The 15,913-nt window shown below is 45.0% G+C and overlaps 1 protein-coding gene across 1 annotated transcript in view; it reads left to right on the top strand.

Moving 5' to 3' along the window:
- Positions 1–15,913, top strand: part of MAD2L1 (mitotic arrest deficient 2 like 1) — a 33,182-nt gene that overhangs the window by 9,381 nt on the left and 7,888 nt on the right. Inside the window, exons 3-4 of the mRNA XM_082243584.1 lie at positions 6,940–7,060; positions 10,206–10,309. Coding sequence (XP_082099710.1) covers positions 6,940–7,060; positions 10,206–10,309 — 225 coding nt within the window. The remainder of the gene's footprint in view (positions 1–6,939; positions 7,061–10,205; positions 10,310–15,913) is intronic.

Here is a 15,913-nt window from a genome sequence, read left to right as displayed (position 1 = left end):
AGGCATCTTGGAGGAGCGGAACGATTTTTCTTAGGCTTCCGCCGCCTTTTTTTCAAATTTGCCGCCATTTCTCCGGATCGAGTGACGCTCGTCCGGACCGGAAGTGAGGTTCCGGAAAGGGCAGCGTTCTGCAGGGGGCGTATGGCGTCATTTCCGCCGGACGCAGAGGAAGAAGGGAGGAGCAAGCTGGTGCCTTATTCCGGATCCGGTCCAGTGCAGGTGCGCTTTGGTCTCCGGAACCGGTACCGAAGCCACGGGGTGATACCGCTGCCAAGCGATGGAAGCTCCTTCAGCGAGTGGGACAGGCACAGGCACCAGTAAGGCCCAGGTAAGGGGTATCTTTATATGGCCTATCTTACTGTGGGGTCTCTCTCCATCCCTTTTACTATCCCCCCGGTGGCTGGGGGCCTGTCAGGGCACATGGGACTTCCCTTTAAATGTCTTTCTGTGCACCTTTGGTGGCCCTGAGAATCAGGCTGACTTTTAAGAAGCATGTGTATGTTTTCCCATTCATGTCTTCCAGGCTAAAAGCTCTGAAACTGTTTTCAAGAGAAAGTGTCCTTCATGCAAAGCAAAGTTGTCGGAAAGTTGGAAAAAGACACTTTGCCAGGGATGTATTGATGCACTAGTAAAGGAAGAAGCATCTGCAGTTTGTGGCGATTTAGTCGCATCTGTGAGGAAGGAATTGGATGCTACCATCCAATCTTTTCGGTCATCCCTACAGGACCCTGCCCTGAGTCAGCCATCAGCCTCACTGTCCTCTCAGGGTTCACAATTGCTTCCTTCGGTGGGGACAGAAGGGGTTCCTTCCACCCAAGGAGATAATTCCCCCTCACATTCCAAGGAGGATTCAGAGGAAGAAGAGGAGGGAGGGGCACAAAGCAGGCCCACTAAATACAAACTATCCTTAGAGCAAGTGGATGGTCTCCTGAGGGCAGTTTATATCACCCTGGGTCTAGAGGAAGAAAAGAAGGAACTGTCCCTACATGACAAAATGTATGCAGGCTTGGAAGAGCCTAAGGGCCGTATCTTCCCAGTACATCAGACCATCTCAGATGCAATAAAACATGAGTGGACTGATCCGGAAAAGAAAACCTTCTTCCCTAAAGCCTTTAAAAGGCGATTTCCTTTTGATGAGGACCCAGGAGCTCCCTGGAATAAGATGCCAAAGATTGATGCAGCCTTCTCCCAGGTTTCTAGGTCAACAGACCTAGCATTTGAAGACATGGGAATACTGAGGGATCCCATGGATAAGAAGATGGACCAGCAACTTAAGAGATCCTGGCAATCCATCATGGGGAGTCTGAAACCTGCCATGGCAGTAACCTGTGTGTCCAGGAATCTGGAATACTGGCTTAGCCAGCTAAAAGCACACATCACAGCAGACTCACCTAAACAGGAAATTTTGGATTCCTTTTCCACGCTCTCCACGGCCATAGCCTTCATTTCTGACGCTTCAGCAGAGTCAGTGAAAATGACCGCAAGATCTGCAGCTTTATCCAACTCAGCCAGAAGGGCTCTTTGGTTAAAGACATGGCCTGGAGATACAGCTTCTAAAAATAAGCTATGTGGACTTCCTTTTCAAGGGGATCTACTATTCGGGCCTGGGCTAGACTCTGTTCTAGATAGAACAGCAGACAAAAAGAAGTCTTTTCCTGTGAAGAAGAAACAGGCAGCAAAGAAGCTTTTTCGACCTCAAAAAGCTCAGCAAAATAGCAGACCCCAGGAGAAGAGAAGAAACTGGTCGACACAAAAACCCAAAGGGAAAGGAGGTGTTCTCTTCCATCCTCCTGTGTCAACCAACAAAACACAATGACAAGACATTGCCGGTGGGAGGAAGATTGAGGGAATTCCTCCCCTATTGGGCAGCCATAACAGAAAATCAATACATTCTGGGTATGCTGTCCCAAGGCTACAACATAGAGTTTTCAGAGACGCCACCCGAAAGGTTCTTTGTCACAAACCTCCCAAGAGATGCAGAAAAAGCCCTGGCTATGATGGACCTGTTAAAGGACCTGAGGCGACAGGGAGTTGTCTGTCCAGTTCCAGTGGAGGAACAACATCAGGGATTCTATTCCCACATATTTTTGATAAAGAAACCATCGGGGGATTTTCGTCTTATACTGAATCTAAAACCATTAAACAGGTCAGTTCTGTACAAAAAGTTTCGAATGGACTCAATTCTTACAGTCAGAACCCTGTTAACAAAAGGATGCTTCATGGCATCAATCGACTTAAGGGATGCTTACCTACATATCCCTATTGCCCCTCACTCACAGAGATTCCTAAGGTTGGCAGTAAATCTGGGAAAGGAAATGCTCCATATCCAATTCAAAGCACTCCCTTTCGGGCTATCATCCTCCCCTCGTATTTTTACGAAGGTAATGGCAGAGTGTCTAGCTCCCCTCCGCCTTCAGGGAATCTCTGTGGTGCCTTACCTGGACGACCTGCTTTTCTTTGCCCCGTCAAAGGAAAAACTTCAAGAGGACCTGCACAAGGCAAGAGGTCATCTAGAAGCTCTGGGATGGATAGTGAACATCAAGAAATCGAATCTCACACCGGCTCAGCAGGTTCAGTTCCTAGGGTTTCAGTTATGCTCTGTGGAACAAAGAATCTTCCTACCAGAAGACAAACAGGTCAAAATACAGAATTTGGTAGCAAGGCTACAAACAAATCAGTGGTGGTCGATCAGAGAGATCATGTCAGTCCTTGGAAACCTGACTGCATCAATTCCAGCTGTCCAATGGGCAAGGCTGCATTTTCGACCACTCCAATATTTCCTCCTCAGAATCTGGGATCACAATCCAGAGACTTTGGACTTAAAGGTAAAAATCCCCACCAAGGTCAAGAGGTCCCTTTGGTGGTGGAGAAATCGGACAACCTTGTCTCAGGGTTTGGCCTGGTCCTTCCCGGCAGACCAGAGGTTAACAACGGATGCCAGCAGGTGGGGGTGGGGAGCCCACTGGAACCAAAACCTGGCACAGGGGGTTTGGTCTCAGACCGAGACAAGAAAATCCTCAAATTGGAAGGAATTAAAGGCAGTCGGCCTAGCCCTAACTGCCTTCTCTCAAAATCTTCAGGGGACTCATGTTCAAGTCCTTTCAGACAACGCCACTACAGTGGCATATCTAAACAAGCAAGGGGGCACAAGAAGCAAAACCCTACAGCTTTTGGCAACGGAAATTCTGCAATGGGCGGAAAGGCAGTTACTTTCCTTGTCAGCAATCCACCTAAAAGGTACACTAAACAGTGTGGCGGATTATTTAAGCAGGCAGAAGATCCGAGAAGCAGAATGGAGCTTGAACCCAGAAGTCTTCATGTTGATAACCAAGACTTGGGGAAAGCCAGAGGTGGATCTGTTTGCAACGAAAGAAAACGCAAAACTTCCACTTTACTTCTCACTCCACAGAAGCGACAACTCTCTGGGAGTAGATTCCCTGGCACATCCCTGGAGGTTCAGGTTGGGGTATGCCTTCCCCCCCTTCCAGCTCATTCCGTTGGTATTGAGAAAAATCCAAATGGAAAGAGCCTCAGTGATCCTGATCACACCCTATTGGCCCAAAAGGGTTTGGTTTTCGACTGTCCTTCAACTGTCAGTCAAACCTGCTTTTCAGCTCCCTCTTCGTCAAGACCTACTGCTTCAAGGTCCAGTCTATCATCCAGAAGTGGAAAAGCTAAAGCTCACCGCCTGGTATCTGAGGAGCAACTGCTGAAAAGGAAAGGATTTTCAGACGCATTAATTGCTACTCTACTTTCCAGTAGGAAAAAAGTCACAAGGAATATATATGCAAAAGTTTGGAAGACATATAATACCTGGTGTGAATCGAAAGATCAAAAATTGAACAGTACTACTTCAATTTTGGAGTTCCTACAGGAGGGCGCAGGAAAAGGTTTGGCAGTAAGTACCCTCAAGGTACAAGTTACAGCCCTGGGGGTATTCTTGGAAAGGCCCATTTCTTCAGAATCTTTAATCATCAGATTTTTCAGGGCCCTTACCCGCTCCAGACCAGTGCCTGTCAGAAGCTTCCCCAAATGGGACTTGTCGGTGGTCCTTCAGGCCTTCACAAAGGAACCTTTTGAACCACTAGAAACGGTTACACTAAAAAACCTTACCCTCAAGACGGTCTTCTTGGTGGCAATAACATCAGCAAGAAGAATCAGTGAATTACATGCTTTATCAGCTATCGAACCTTTCTTGTCCATATATCCAGACAGGATAATTCTCAAGACAGATCCAGGGTTTCTCCCAAAAGTAGCTTCAACGAGAAACCGCTCACAAGAAATTGTGTTACCTACCTTCTGCCCTAATCCATCAGGAGATAAGGAAGAAGGCTTTCACTACCTAGATGTAAGAAGGGTTCTTATACACTACTTGGAGGTTACTAAAGAGTTTAGATCATCAAACTCTCCTTTTGTTCTTTTCTCTGGCAACAAAAAAGGTCGCCAGGCATCAAAAGGATCAATAGCCAGATGGCTCAGATCCGCTATTTCAGAGGCTTACTCCCAAATGAAATTGTCTCCCCCACAGGGGATCAGAGCTCACTCTACTAGAGCGTTAGCCACTACATGGGCAGAGAAAGCTGGTGCCACTCCAGATCAGATCTGCAAAGCGGCTACGTGGTCAAGCTACTTTACATTTGCAAGACACTATAGGTTGGACCTTTTGGCAGCTGAAGATCAGGCTTTTGGCAGAAAGGTCCTGCAAGCTGTGGTCCCTCCCTAAATTGAGTAAGTCTCGATAATCCTCTCTAAGGTGCTGTCCTGAAAGACGTTTTAGGGAAAATTCAAGTTAGACTTACCGGTAACTTGTTTTCCAATAGTCTTTCAGGACAGCAGGAGGATCCCGCCCTATTGTATAAAATGTATTGCTGTGATTAACCATATCTGTTTGTGTTCCAGCATGGGCCGGAGGTACTCTTCTACAAACTGATGAATGGTGGGAGAAGCCTCCTTTTAAAATCTGGTGGATGGGGTGTTTCCTGATGAGGAGAGGGAGGAGCCATCTCTCTAAGGTGCTGTCCTGAAAGACTATTGGAAAACAAGTTACCGGTAAGTCTAACTTGAATTTTCACATGTATGCTAATCGGATGCGTTTTGAACCACATCCGATTCGCATTACACATGAACTAGAATGACTTGCAATGGAGCCGGTTCACATGTCCAGGGCAGCTGCAGTTTGTTTTTGATTAGACTTCTGTGTGATTTTTTTTTTTTTTTTTTGGTCCAGTTCAGGTACACATTCAAGTAAAAAAATCGCACCTGAACCGGTGAACAAAGCTGCACCCAACTCAGTTAAAAAAAAAAAAAAAAAAGACTGCAAACTGCAGCCAGACATGTGTGAACCGAGCCTAAATGGGTTTCTAGAGGAAATTTGCAAAATGTATCCTCTCCTCTCTAGTAAATAGTATTCATTAAAATTGTTACATACAAGGCGCAGATTGGTTACTGGGTGCTGTGCTTGTCCTGACATATTCATAGTATCAAGTGTCATACACCACTGAACTCCAGCCTTACCTTCAATTCTGCAAAGTTGTACAGGCTCCTCTCGTTTACTGAAATGATTATGACTTTACTGCTCACTGCAAACTTTTTCACCATATGCATTAGAAGCTGCAGAACTTTCCTCATATCGTGGCTGGCGGATGTACAGATTCGTATAGCCTTTATCCCCTTTTTCAGTCTGTCATGAATGCTGCTGCCAGACTCGTCTACCAACCGTTCAGTGTCTGCCAATCCCTCTACTGGCTCCCTCTTGCCCAACAATTAAAGCTACATCACTAACAATGTCTCAAAGTGCCAACCTAATTGTTCTCCATTTTTTCCAAGATCTCCTGCTCTCTAGCTCCCATGTCACATCCTCCTATGCTCATCTCCAATACTTTTCCCAAGCCTCCCCCATCCTCTGGAACTCCCTACCCCATTGTGTCTATCTCCTCCTCTGCCCACTTTAGGCGATCTCTGAAAACTCTTCTCTTCAGAGAAGCCTATCCTGTCTCCACTTAACAACCATACATTTGTTTTCTCTATTAGCCCACCCCCCACAGCTATTATCTTTTTTGTATCACTTGACCCTCTCTTTAGATTGTAAATTCTGACAAGCAGGACCCTCTGATTCCCCCTGTATTAAATATATTAACGCCTCCCTAGAGCTATCTCTCTGTTTGCATCAGGCCCAAGGGCATTTGAGGACAATTGAGACGGGGTGCTGTGATGATTTCAGAAAGTTATGTATGGCACCCTGCTGTCCTCTTTCACCAGCCTTAATATGTCTACATTGCATATGTCTTATTTTGTCCCTCACTCTAGCAGGTTTTCTTCTCTGTGCAACTGGTCCTCTGAAGCCTGTTCCATTTGGAGCTTTGTCCCTTGGGCGCATTTAGGTGTCATCACATACAATGCAGGAGCAGCAGTCCTGCATTATAGGTGAGGATGCCGAGGGCCTGCCCACAACCTGGAGTGTCCGAGGGAAGAGGAGCATGCCAGCTCCCAGGGTAGCAAGGGGTACAGTAGGTAAAACTGCTTTTTATTGCTACACATCACAAAAACAAGCATTTAATCCTTGCCATGCACGGGGTTTAAGCATTGGCTTTGAGATTTCCTGGAATTCTGCTTTAATATTAAAATTAGAGTTTGGTTTTGCATTAGAGCTGCAGGAGGTTCTAAAGGTTGGGAGGGCAAGATTATAAATGTGCTTTCTAGATTTGTCAAACAAATTTACTATTCCCATTAGGGGTTGTGGTCAAATTAGGAGATGTGTTGGTTACAGTGAAGTATTCCATTATGGCGAACCCTGGTGGCTTTGACTGAACTTTGTTCCATCTTTTAAACTCTAGATTGTTGATTAGTCATTAGTTTTAATGTTTTATTGCTTCTATTCCTTCTTTTTTTTTTTTTTTTTTTTTCTGTTAAAGCTTTTTTCTATTATGCATGTCATTTCAGATTGGCTGTACAAATGTCAGGTCCAGAAACTGGTGGTAGTGATTACAAGTATTGACAGCGGTGACATTTTGGAACGTTGGCAGTTTGATATAGAATGTGACAAAACTGTAAAAGATGACAGGTAAGTATAGTAACTGTTTTTTTTTTTTTTTTTTTTTGTAGGTTAGCAGAATGGCACTCAGCATAATTTATCTGTAACCTACCTGAAGTGAACTTGTCAGTGTTCACAAAGATTTCCAATTGTGATGCTGAAGACTAGCCTGTCTCATAGAACCTTCAGCAGCTTGCCACTATGTTGCACCCTAAATATTGGTGTCATGTTCTGAAAGGTGCAGGTGGCCTTTAAGTCCTGCAAATACTTGACCCATCACCCTAATTAAATCAGAAATTTTCAGAAATGCAGTGGACAGAAAAATCTACAGGGTATGGCCACTGAATGACTGACACACGGGGTTTAGTGGTGGCAGGAGGCAGGCCTAATGTCAGCTTGGCCAAAACACAAGCCTAGTAAAACTTAGGGTCCAAGGGGTAACTGCTTTAGTTAGAAAGTTAACCACAAAGATTAGATTAGGTTCACTTTAAAGCAGAGCTCCACCCAAAAGAGCTCCACCCAAAAGGGGAAGCTCCGCTTGCTTGTTTCCCTCCAATTTTGGGGACAAGGAGGGGTGCGGGAACCTGGTTTTGACACTTACCCGCTACCACTTCCAGCTGAGAACTGAGCTGGATGTTTGGCCGCAAGGCTTTACTTTCTGTTTCCCTTACTTCAAATGCCGGCGCCTGCACCTGAAACAGACCGAAGAATCAACTCTGGTGAGGGTTTTGCTGGATCCAGGTGCAGGGAAGTGTCCTTTTATACTAAGTCAGCAACTACAGTATATCAGGGGTAGGAGGCGCTGGAGTTCCGCTTTATGATCCTTCTCATCGTCTCGTTTTGCTCTGTGTAATGGTTTTGCACAGGGCAGTCCAGATCCTCCTCCTCTTCTCAGATCCCTGGCTGGAGCTCCTGACCCTCCCTCCTGTTAAGTGTCCCCACAGCAAGCAGCTTGCTATGGGGGCATCTGAGCTGAGCCGTAGCTCCATGTGTCCAGTAAGACACCTAGTCGCAGTTCGGCTCCACCCCCTCTTCTCCTCATTGGCTAACCAAGTTTGACAGCAGCGGGACCGAGGCATTTGTGGATATCGCTGGATCAAGAGGAGGCTCAAGTAAGGTGTGTGTGTATATGTATGTATGTATATATATATATATATATATATATATATATATATATATATATATATATATATATATATATATAAAATATAGGGGCTGTGAGGGGAGCTGCACTCAGAAGGCTTTATCCTAATGCATAGAGTGCATTAAGATAGAAAACACCTTCTGCCTTTAAAAAGTGATAGCAAAGCTGAAGTTAGACTTTAGTTTGTTTTGGCCAGGCTGAGTTCTAGGAAAAGGACAAGAAACTCTCATCACTGACAGAACACTGTGCTGTACGCTGTATACAGCTTAAAGCATAACTAAAGGCGAAAAGTTTTTTAGTTTTGGTTAGAGTGGAGAGGATTAGAACACCTGTCATGTTTGTATTGCTTTCTGGGCCCCTGTTAAGGAGATTCACCCTCTCTATCTGTCCTGTTTACCATTCTAATTGAATGTTAAAAAAAAATCATACATTTTCCAATGGGGACACTCTGGTGAGGAAGGAACTCCTTTTAAGTTTGCAGGGATTTCCTGTCCATTCCTGTTTAGCTGTGGGACAGGAAATTAAGTGAAATCTCCCCAAAGGAAAACAGATGGCATAAAAAAAATCTGAACCCTATATATATATATATATATATATATATATATATATATATATATATATATATATATATAGTATGTATATGTTTGTCTAGTCTTGTTCAACTTTAACCACTCCCCGTCCGTCATATAACAAAATGACAGCCGCAAAGTGGTTGCTGTATCCTGACTGGGCGTCATGACGTTCAGCAGGATAGGCCGCTCTGCACGCCCCCAGGGGGCCACTGACACACAGCATCTCTGATGCCGGTAAGGAGCCTATGATGTAGGCTCTTTACCATGTGACCAGCTGTGTCCAATCACAGCTGGTCAAATAATAAATAGGAAATGCCGTTGATCGGCTTTCCTTAGTTCGAGCCTGACAGGTGCGAGTAGAGGAGAGCCGATCGGCGGCTCTCCTGATGGGGGGGGGGGGGGGGGGTCTGTGCTGGTAGAGCAGAGCATTGATTACCAGTGCAGACCCTTGGGTGATGCCACTAGAGCCACCAGGGATTGCCACTAGCCTCTAGTCTAGGGAGCCTGTCAGTGACCTCCTCTATCAATGCATATCAGTGCTGCCTGTCATTGCGGCCTCATCAGTGCAGGGAAAAAACTTATTTATTTACAAAATTTTATAACGTAAACTAACTTTTCGTTCAGTTTTTATTTATTTAGCAAAAAAAGAAAAAAACCTTGCGGTGATCAAATGCCACCAAAAGAAAGCTCTATTTGTGGGGGGAAAAAATGACATAAATTTGGTTTAGGTACAGTATTGCATGACCGCAATTTTCATTCAAAATGCAACAGCGCTAAAAGCTGAAAATTGGCCTGGGCAGGAAGGGAGTGAAAGTGCCCTGTATTGACGTGGTTAAAGAAGGTAGGATCAAGCTTCCTTGTGCTGTTATGGGGCAATCTGACAGAAATGGACCACGGCAGGCAGACCTGATTGGACAGCCCATGTGAAAGGGGCCTTAGACAGCACACTTGGTTTACCTAGAAGAAGGGTTAATGTCTTTGCCAAGCCCTGTCCTTGGCAGCTGTGTAATGCTATAGGAGGAATGTTCTTTCAAGTTCTATGGATGTTGACTCTTAAAGCATGAGTAAAAAAAGGTGATTTACAAAATAATTTTTTTCCCTGGACTAAATTGCCTTTTTATGTACATGGGGAGTTTATATAAGAATTGGGGTACTTCTTATCCCTAAATAGACCAGACTGCCCAAGTTATAATTTAAGTACAGGTGTATGATTTCAAAGTAGGCCTCACTTACAATGACGTTTTATAGTGCTGGGGGGACAAAAAACTCTCGCCTTTTCTGATGAAAAAAACTATAATTTGCTTTACACACCTCAAATAATACAGTTAATTTTTGAATATGTTGGCTAGCTTTTTAAAATCTTAGTTTTTTTTTTATCTGTTAACTGCCCTGACTATCTAATCTCCTGTCCTAATGGAATTTTTTTTTTTTTTTTTTTTTTTTTTTTTTTTTTTTTTAGCGTTGTCAGGGATAAATCTCCAAAGGTTATTCAAGAAGAAATCCGATCAGTCATTAGACAAATCACAGCTACAGTAACGTTCCTTCCATTGCTGGATACAGCTTGTAAGTTTTTTTTTGTTTTTTTTAATATGTATTTTGTATAATCTATATCTCTTGATACACTTATGTAGTGTCTTGCAGCATTAGGGTTGTAAGAATGGTTTAAAGTAAACCTGCGAGAAGCCTGGACATTTGAGCTAAGCATGTGATGGAAAATGCTAAAACGTTTACATAAACTGACCCATGCAGATAGGGGGCCCAAATAGTTAAGAGTCCATTCACACTGAGCATGGCCCGGTCTAGTTCCGCGCTTACTCACACATAAGCGCCTCAATACAATATGCTTTTCCTGACACGCAAGTCTTTTTTATCTGGCTTATTTCCAGCCAAAGGCTTGAACATGCGTCCTGATTCAAAAGCTGGGCATGCCCAGTACATGCTCTTTTCTTCTTTCCCAACTACTCCAAGCTTGGTTGTACTGGGATAGGGGAAGAGAGCACACACTATGCATGCATGGCTTTTGAACTAGGAATCATTCCCATTCCTGTTATGCTGTGGGTGAACAACCAACCTTTGCAGGGTCCTGGAAATAGGCCAGGACATAGAAATGCAAATATTGGGAGTATATTGGTTAGGCTTCATGGATGACGGGAAAAGGCTTTCAGGTATGCATTTGCATTAAAACAATATTTTTTACAAACAGTACAGTGGCTTTAAGACCCCGTTCACATTAGGTCGCTCCGACTTAGGGGGCGACCTGTGAAGTCGCGTGCACTGCGACTTCACGCGCCCCTGCACACCTGATTGGTTCGCTGTGCCGCTACTCACGGCGTGATTGGTTCGCTGTGCCGGTCAAGAGAACTAGCTGCAGGGTGGCAGACTGAAGGTGTGGGACTGGATGGATGTCATGTCAGGCTGTGTTCTTCAACCTCCTGCCACCACTTTGAGTCCCGACTGTGCCTAATCGACGCTGACTGTCACTGTCAATCCCTAAAATAACATTAACCCTGGCCTGCCCTGGCTGTATGGTGCAATCTGCAATTACAATCACAAGAAGGCTGCGCTGCTGCAATACTTCCACGATTTCCTCTCAATATCGCAATCTATATAGTTGAAAAAAAAATATCGCAATGTACTTTTTTTCCAATATCGTGCAGCCCTAACCGATACCAATATTTTGCTAATCGCATACCCGTATCGGCCGATATTTTCACTAGGTAAAAATGACCCAAAAAAAACACAATCGACAAATCTCTATTTCTATTAACATTAAGTGCTCGTTCTTCACACCTTAACTGCATAAAAACTCATATGAAAACTTAAATTCCAGGGACATTTGCTTTGCATTTCACATCCTGATTGTGAATTAATGCATAAAACTGACTGCACTGCAGTAACATATTGCAGTGTGGGAGTCCACTACTGCAGCACTTTTATGATAAAAGCGCTGCAGTAGTGGACTAGTCTTACACACTGCAATATGTTACTGCAGTGCAGTCAGTGCAAAACTGCTAGAAAAAAAGGTAGGCAACAGCTAGATAGTGGATTGGAGTGGAGGAGTGGATACTACTCTTTTCAATACTCCCACTTAAGTAGAACAATATTCTAATGCACAAAGCAGAACATTTTAGCATGTCCATGGTTACCATTTTAAAGGTCTTCTGTTTTGTTCAAACAATGGTGCAACTTCGTAAACATGCTCAGGAGTGGAGGACAGAGGAGCAGAGAGAGAAGGGTATCTTCTAGCATGGGAAGCAAGTCTTTTGTAGCGTGCCTCATTTTCTCTCCACCACTGAAGAGGATGACTTTTTCTGTCAATTACGGCTTCTTTCAAATAGAGATGAAGTTCATCATCAAGGCTCATCGTTGCAGATTCAGAAGAAGAAATAGAATCCTCCGCATGAGGCCCCAATAAAACACAAAAAAAGTCCCGATCAATTAGACGATGAGGAAGCAGATTCTCTTCTATTCGTTGATGTATTTTTGGACATTTGTCTGTTTTGTCAGCATGCTGCTCTTCATAAAAGTAGTGTTCTGGACTTTTCTTTTCGGCAGGAACCTCCTGCACCTCCATATCTTCTGTCGGCCATTGTTTCGCCTTAGCCAATACATCATCAGATGAGAAAGCATGGTTCTTGTATCGAGGATTCAAAAGACTTGCAAGCACAACATGTTTAATCTCTTCATGCTTCTCAAAGCATATATCAATCAAAGCTCTTTGGCTTGACAGACCATCATTTGAAAGTTGGAGGGTGTTGTGTGCTATGATGACATAGAGGTCTGACATATCAGCAAGCCTCACTCCTTTAGGCATGTTTGCTCCACTGTCTCTAAGTTGCGCAAGCATCACTCGGTCTTTCTTGATTCCCCATTCTTCAAGCATGCCTAGAAACATTTCTCTACTGTACTCAGCTGTGTGGGATCCTTGCATCACTTTTGTATTCAACACCAATTGCCTTTTTGTCCATCCGCTGTCAATGAAGTGGCATGTAAGAATGAGTAGTGACTCAGACTCTGTTTGTGACCAGCAGTCCATCGTGAATGAGAGACAATTAACAGCATTCTCTGGTTGCAGCATAGGCAAAGGTGTTTCCGTTTCCTTCCTATTTTGACAGATTTGTCGAAAGAGTGGGAACGTCCAAAATGTCCATTTTATAGTCCCTAAGTGATTCGCAATGAGGTACCCAATTGAGGAGTCCCTCCCTAAGACGTGGACTGTTCCACCGGTGGTGGATTCCCTGGTTTCCAGGTTTAGTAAGGGAACCAGGATTCCGGTAGAAGAATCGCCGGCTTTTAAGGATCAGGCTGACCGAAAGGTGGAGGCTGTGGCCCGCAGTATGTTCGCTGTGGCTGGCTCGACACCCAGACCGGTCTTCAACATTGCCCTGGTGTCACAAACTGACAGAGGTCACCACGGATGCCCGTCTGTCTGGGTGGGGTGGTGTCCTGGGTCGGCACTCCGCTCAGGGAGTTTGGACACTGAGAGTCCAGACTCCTGATCAATGTCCTGGAACTACGAGCGATCAGGCTGTGCCTGAATCACTGGACAGATCGCCTTCAGGGGTGTCCGGTGCAAATCCAATCGGACAATGCCACAGCCGTGGCTTATGTCAATCACCAGGGTGGAACAAGAAGTGTATTGGCAGCTCTGGAGGTGGCCAGCATTCTTCGGTGGGCAGAACATTTTTTGTTCCAGCCCTCTCTGCCGTACACGTTTTCAGGGGTGGAAAATTAGCAGGCAGATTATCTGTTGGCAGGCGTTGGACCAAGGGGAGTGGTCCCTTCATCCAGAGGTGTTTCATTAGCTGTGTCTCTAATGGGGCACCCCGAGGTGGATCTGTAGGCATTTCAGCTCAACGGGAAGGTGCACAGGTTTGTGGCACGGTCCCAGGATCTGCTAGCAGACGCCATAGACATGCTGGTGGCCCTGTGGGGCCAGTATCTGATTTACGCTTTCCCTCCTTTCAAGCCTCTGCCGAGACTCTTGCGCAGGATTGAGGCAGAAGGAATTCCAGTAATTCTAGTGGCCCTGGATTGGCCTCGCCAGTCTTGGTATGCCGACCTGGTACGGCTGGTTGCCTATGCCCTTTGGAGACTACCTCTCAGGGAGGATCTGCTGTCCCAAGGGCCAATCTTCCATCCTGCTTTAGTCGCAGGCTTTGATGGCTTGGCTGAAGAATAGAGGTTTGTCTGAGTCAGTGATTCCCACACTACTGAAGGCTAGGATGTCTACTTCTAGGAAGATCTACCATCGTACGTGGAAAGCGTACATTTCGTGGTGTGACTTGCTCTTTTTCAGTGGCCGGGGCCTTGAACTTCTTCAAAGTGGGGGGGGGGGGGGGGGTTGTTGAGCAGAAATTGGCCTTAAGTACCATTAAGGGTCAAGTATCGGTCTTGGCAGTCTTCTTTCAATGACTCTTGGCCACGCACTCCCTGGTGCATACTTGTATTCAGGGGGTTCGACATTTTACTCCACCGGTGTGGTCCCCACTGCCTTGATCTCAACTTGGTGCTTTCAGCTCTACAGAAGCCTCTCTTTGAAAATATTTGGGAGATTCCCCTGCTTACGCTATCCCAGGTGGTGGCCTTTATCACCTCTGCGTGCAGGGTGTTGGAATTGGCGGCGTTGTCTTGTCGTTTCCCCTTATTGGTGGTTCTTCGCCCCTGTCCGTTGTTCCTTCCAAAGGTGGTCTCTTATTTCCATCTGAATGAGGACATTGTGTTGCCTTCCATGTGTCTTAGGCCAAAGCATCCTAAAGAACTTGCTTTGCATTCCCTGGATTTGATTTGGGTTATTCGGGTGTACCTAGCTATGGAGTCTTTTAGAAGTCAGACTCACTAGTAGTCCTTTTCCAGGCCCATCCAAAAGCACAATCTGCTTCTTCTGCGACCATTTCTAGATGGATCAGACAGATGGTGACTCAGGCCTATTCCATTAAGGGTCAGGTATCTTCTTTACCTGTGAAGGTGCACTCTACGCTGGCGCTTAGTGTTTCTTGGGCCTTTTGTCATCCGGCATCAGTAACACAGGTGTGAAAGGCGGCTACTTTGTCGTCTGTGCACACTTTCACAAAATTTTATAAATAGTATGTTTTGGCATCTGCGGATGCCTCTTTTGGCCGCAAGGTTTTGCAGGCTGCTGTTTAGGGGGCTTGTTACCTTTTTTGGGGTTGTAGTGTTTTTTTCAGGTGGGCTCCAGTTGCTTTGGTTGACCTCCTGTTACCTGGTTTGGCTGCGGTTTAGCCTTGGGAATTTTTTTCTTGCTGTTCCCACCCCTCATGTTTGACACTGATTTGGGATGTCCCAATGGTCAAGATCAGGAGCTGTGTCCCTCAGTAAACTTGCCGTAAAATACATTTCTCTGATCATTGACTGACACAGTACCCAACCCTCTATGGACTTGTATTACTTCTGACACTGCTCGTAACAAAACTGAGTACCTATAGCAGAGAGCGGGAGTAAATCTCCTGGGACTGCCCATATTCGTAGTCCAAGTTTTTTTTTTTTTTTTTTTTTTTTTTTTTTTTTTTCTGGCTAGTTCCCTTCTGTAGGGGGCAGTATAACCCAATGGTCAAGAACAGGAGCTGTGTCCGTCAAAGAACATCAGAGAAATACATTTTACAGTAAGTCAAAAAATTCCCATTTTCCCATATAGATCATATCTTCCTTACCATTGGCTCCCCCCCCCCCCCCCCCCCCTCTACCTGGCCTCCAACAATCGTTTCCTTTTCTTGAACTGTTGCAATCACATCGCCCTCATCTTTAATCCCTAGACTTACCAATATGGCTTGGTACATCAATGATAGTCTCTTGGCGATCCCAACCCATTGACTGGAAATTGAAACAGCTCTTAAGGAATACATAACCAACAATGCATTGACAGATATTTCCCCACTAACGTTATGGGAAGATCACAAACTGGTTATCAGGGGAGTCTGTATTAGTCAAGCTTCTTATCAACGTAAGGGGGAAGCACATCCAACACAAACATTTGGAGGAAGCCTTCTATAAGGCCTCAGCAGCCTTCCAAACCTGGCTCTTCCCTACGTCCAAACATAACTTTGAAAAATCGCGCCTAGAACTGAACCTCTTTTTGACACGGAGCAGCAGGTAAAAACTCTCCGTAGGTCATGACACACACACTGCATGAAATTAAACAAACCTGGT

This window comes from Pelophylax lessonae (assembly GCF_965119305.1).
Source record: "Pelophylax lessonae genome assembly, chromosome: 1".
In the NCBI taxonomy this organism is placed as follows: domain Eukaryota; kingdom Metazoa; phylum Chordata; class Amphibia; order Anura; family Ranidae; genus Pelophylax; species Pelophylax lessonae.
The sequence above is the reverse complement of the archived record's forward strand: the minus strand, read 5'-3'. Positions and strand labels throughout refer to the sequence as shown.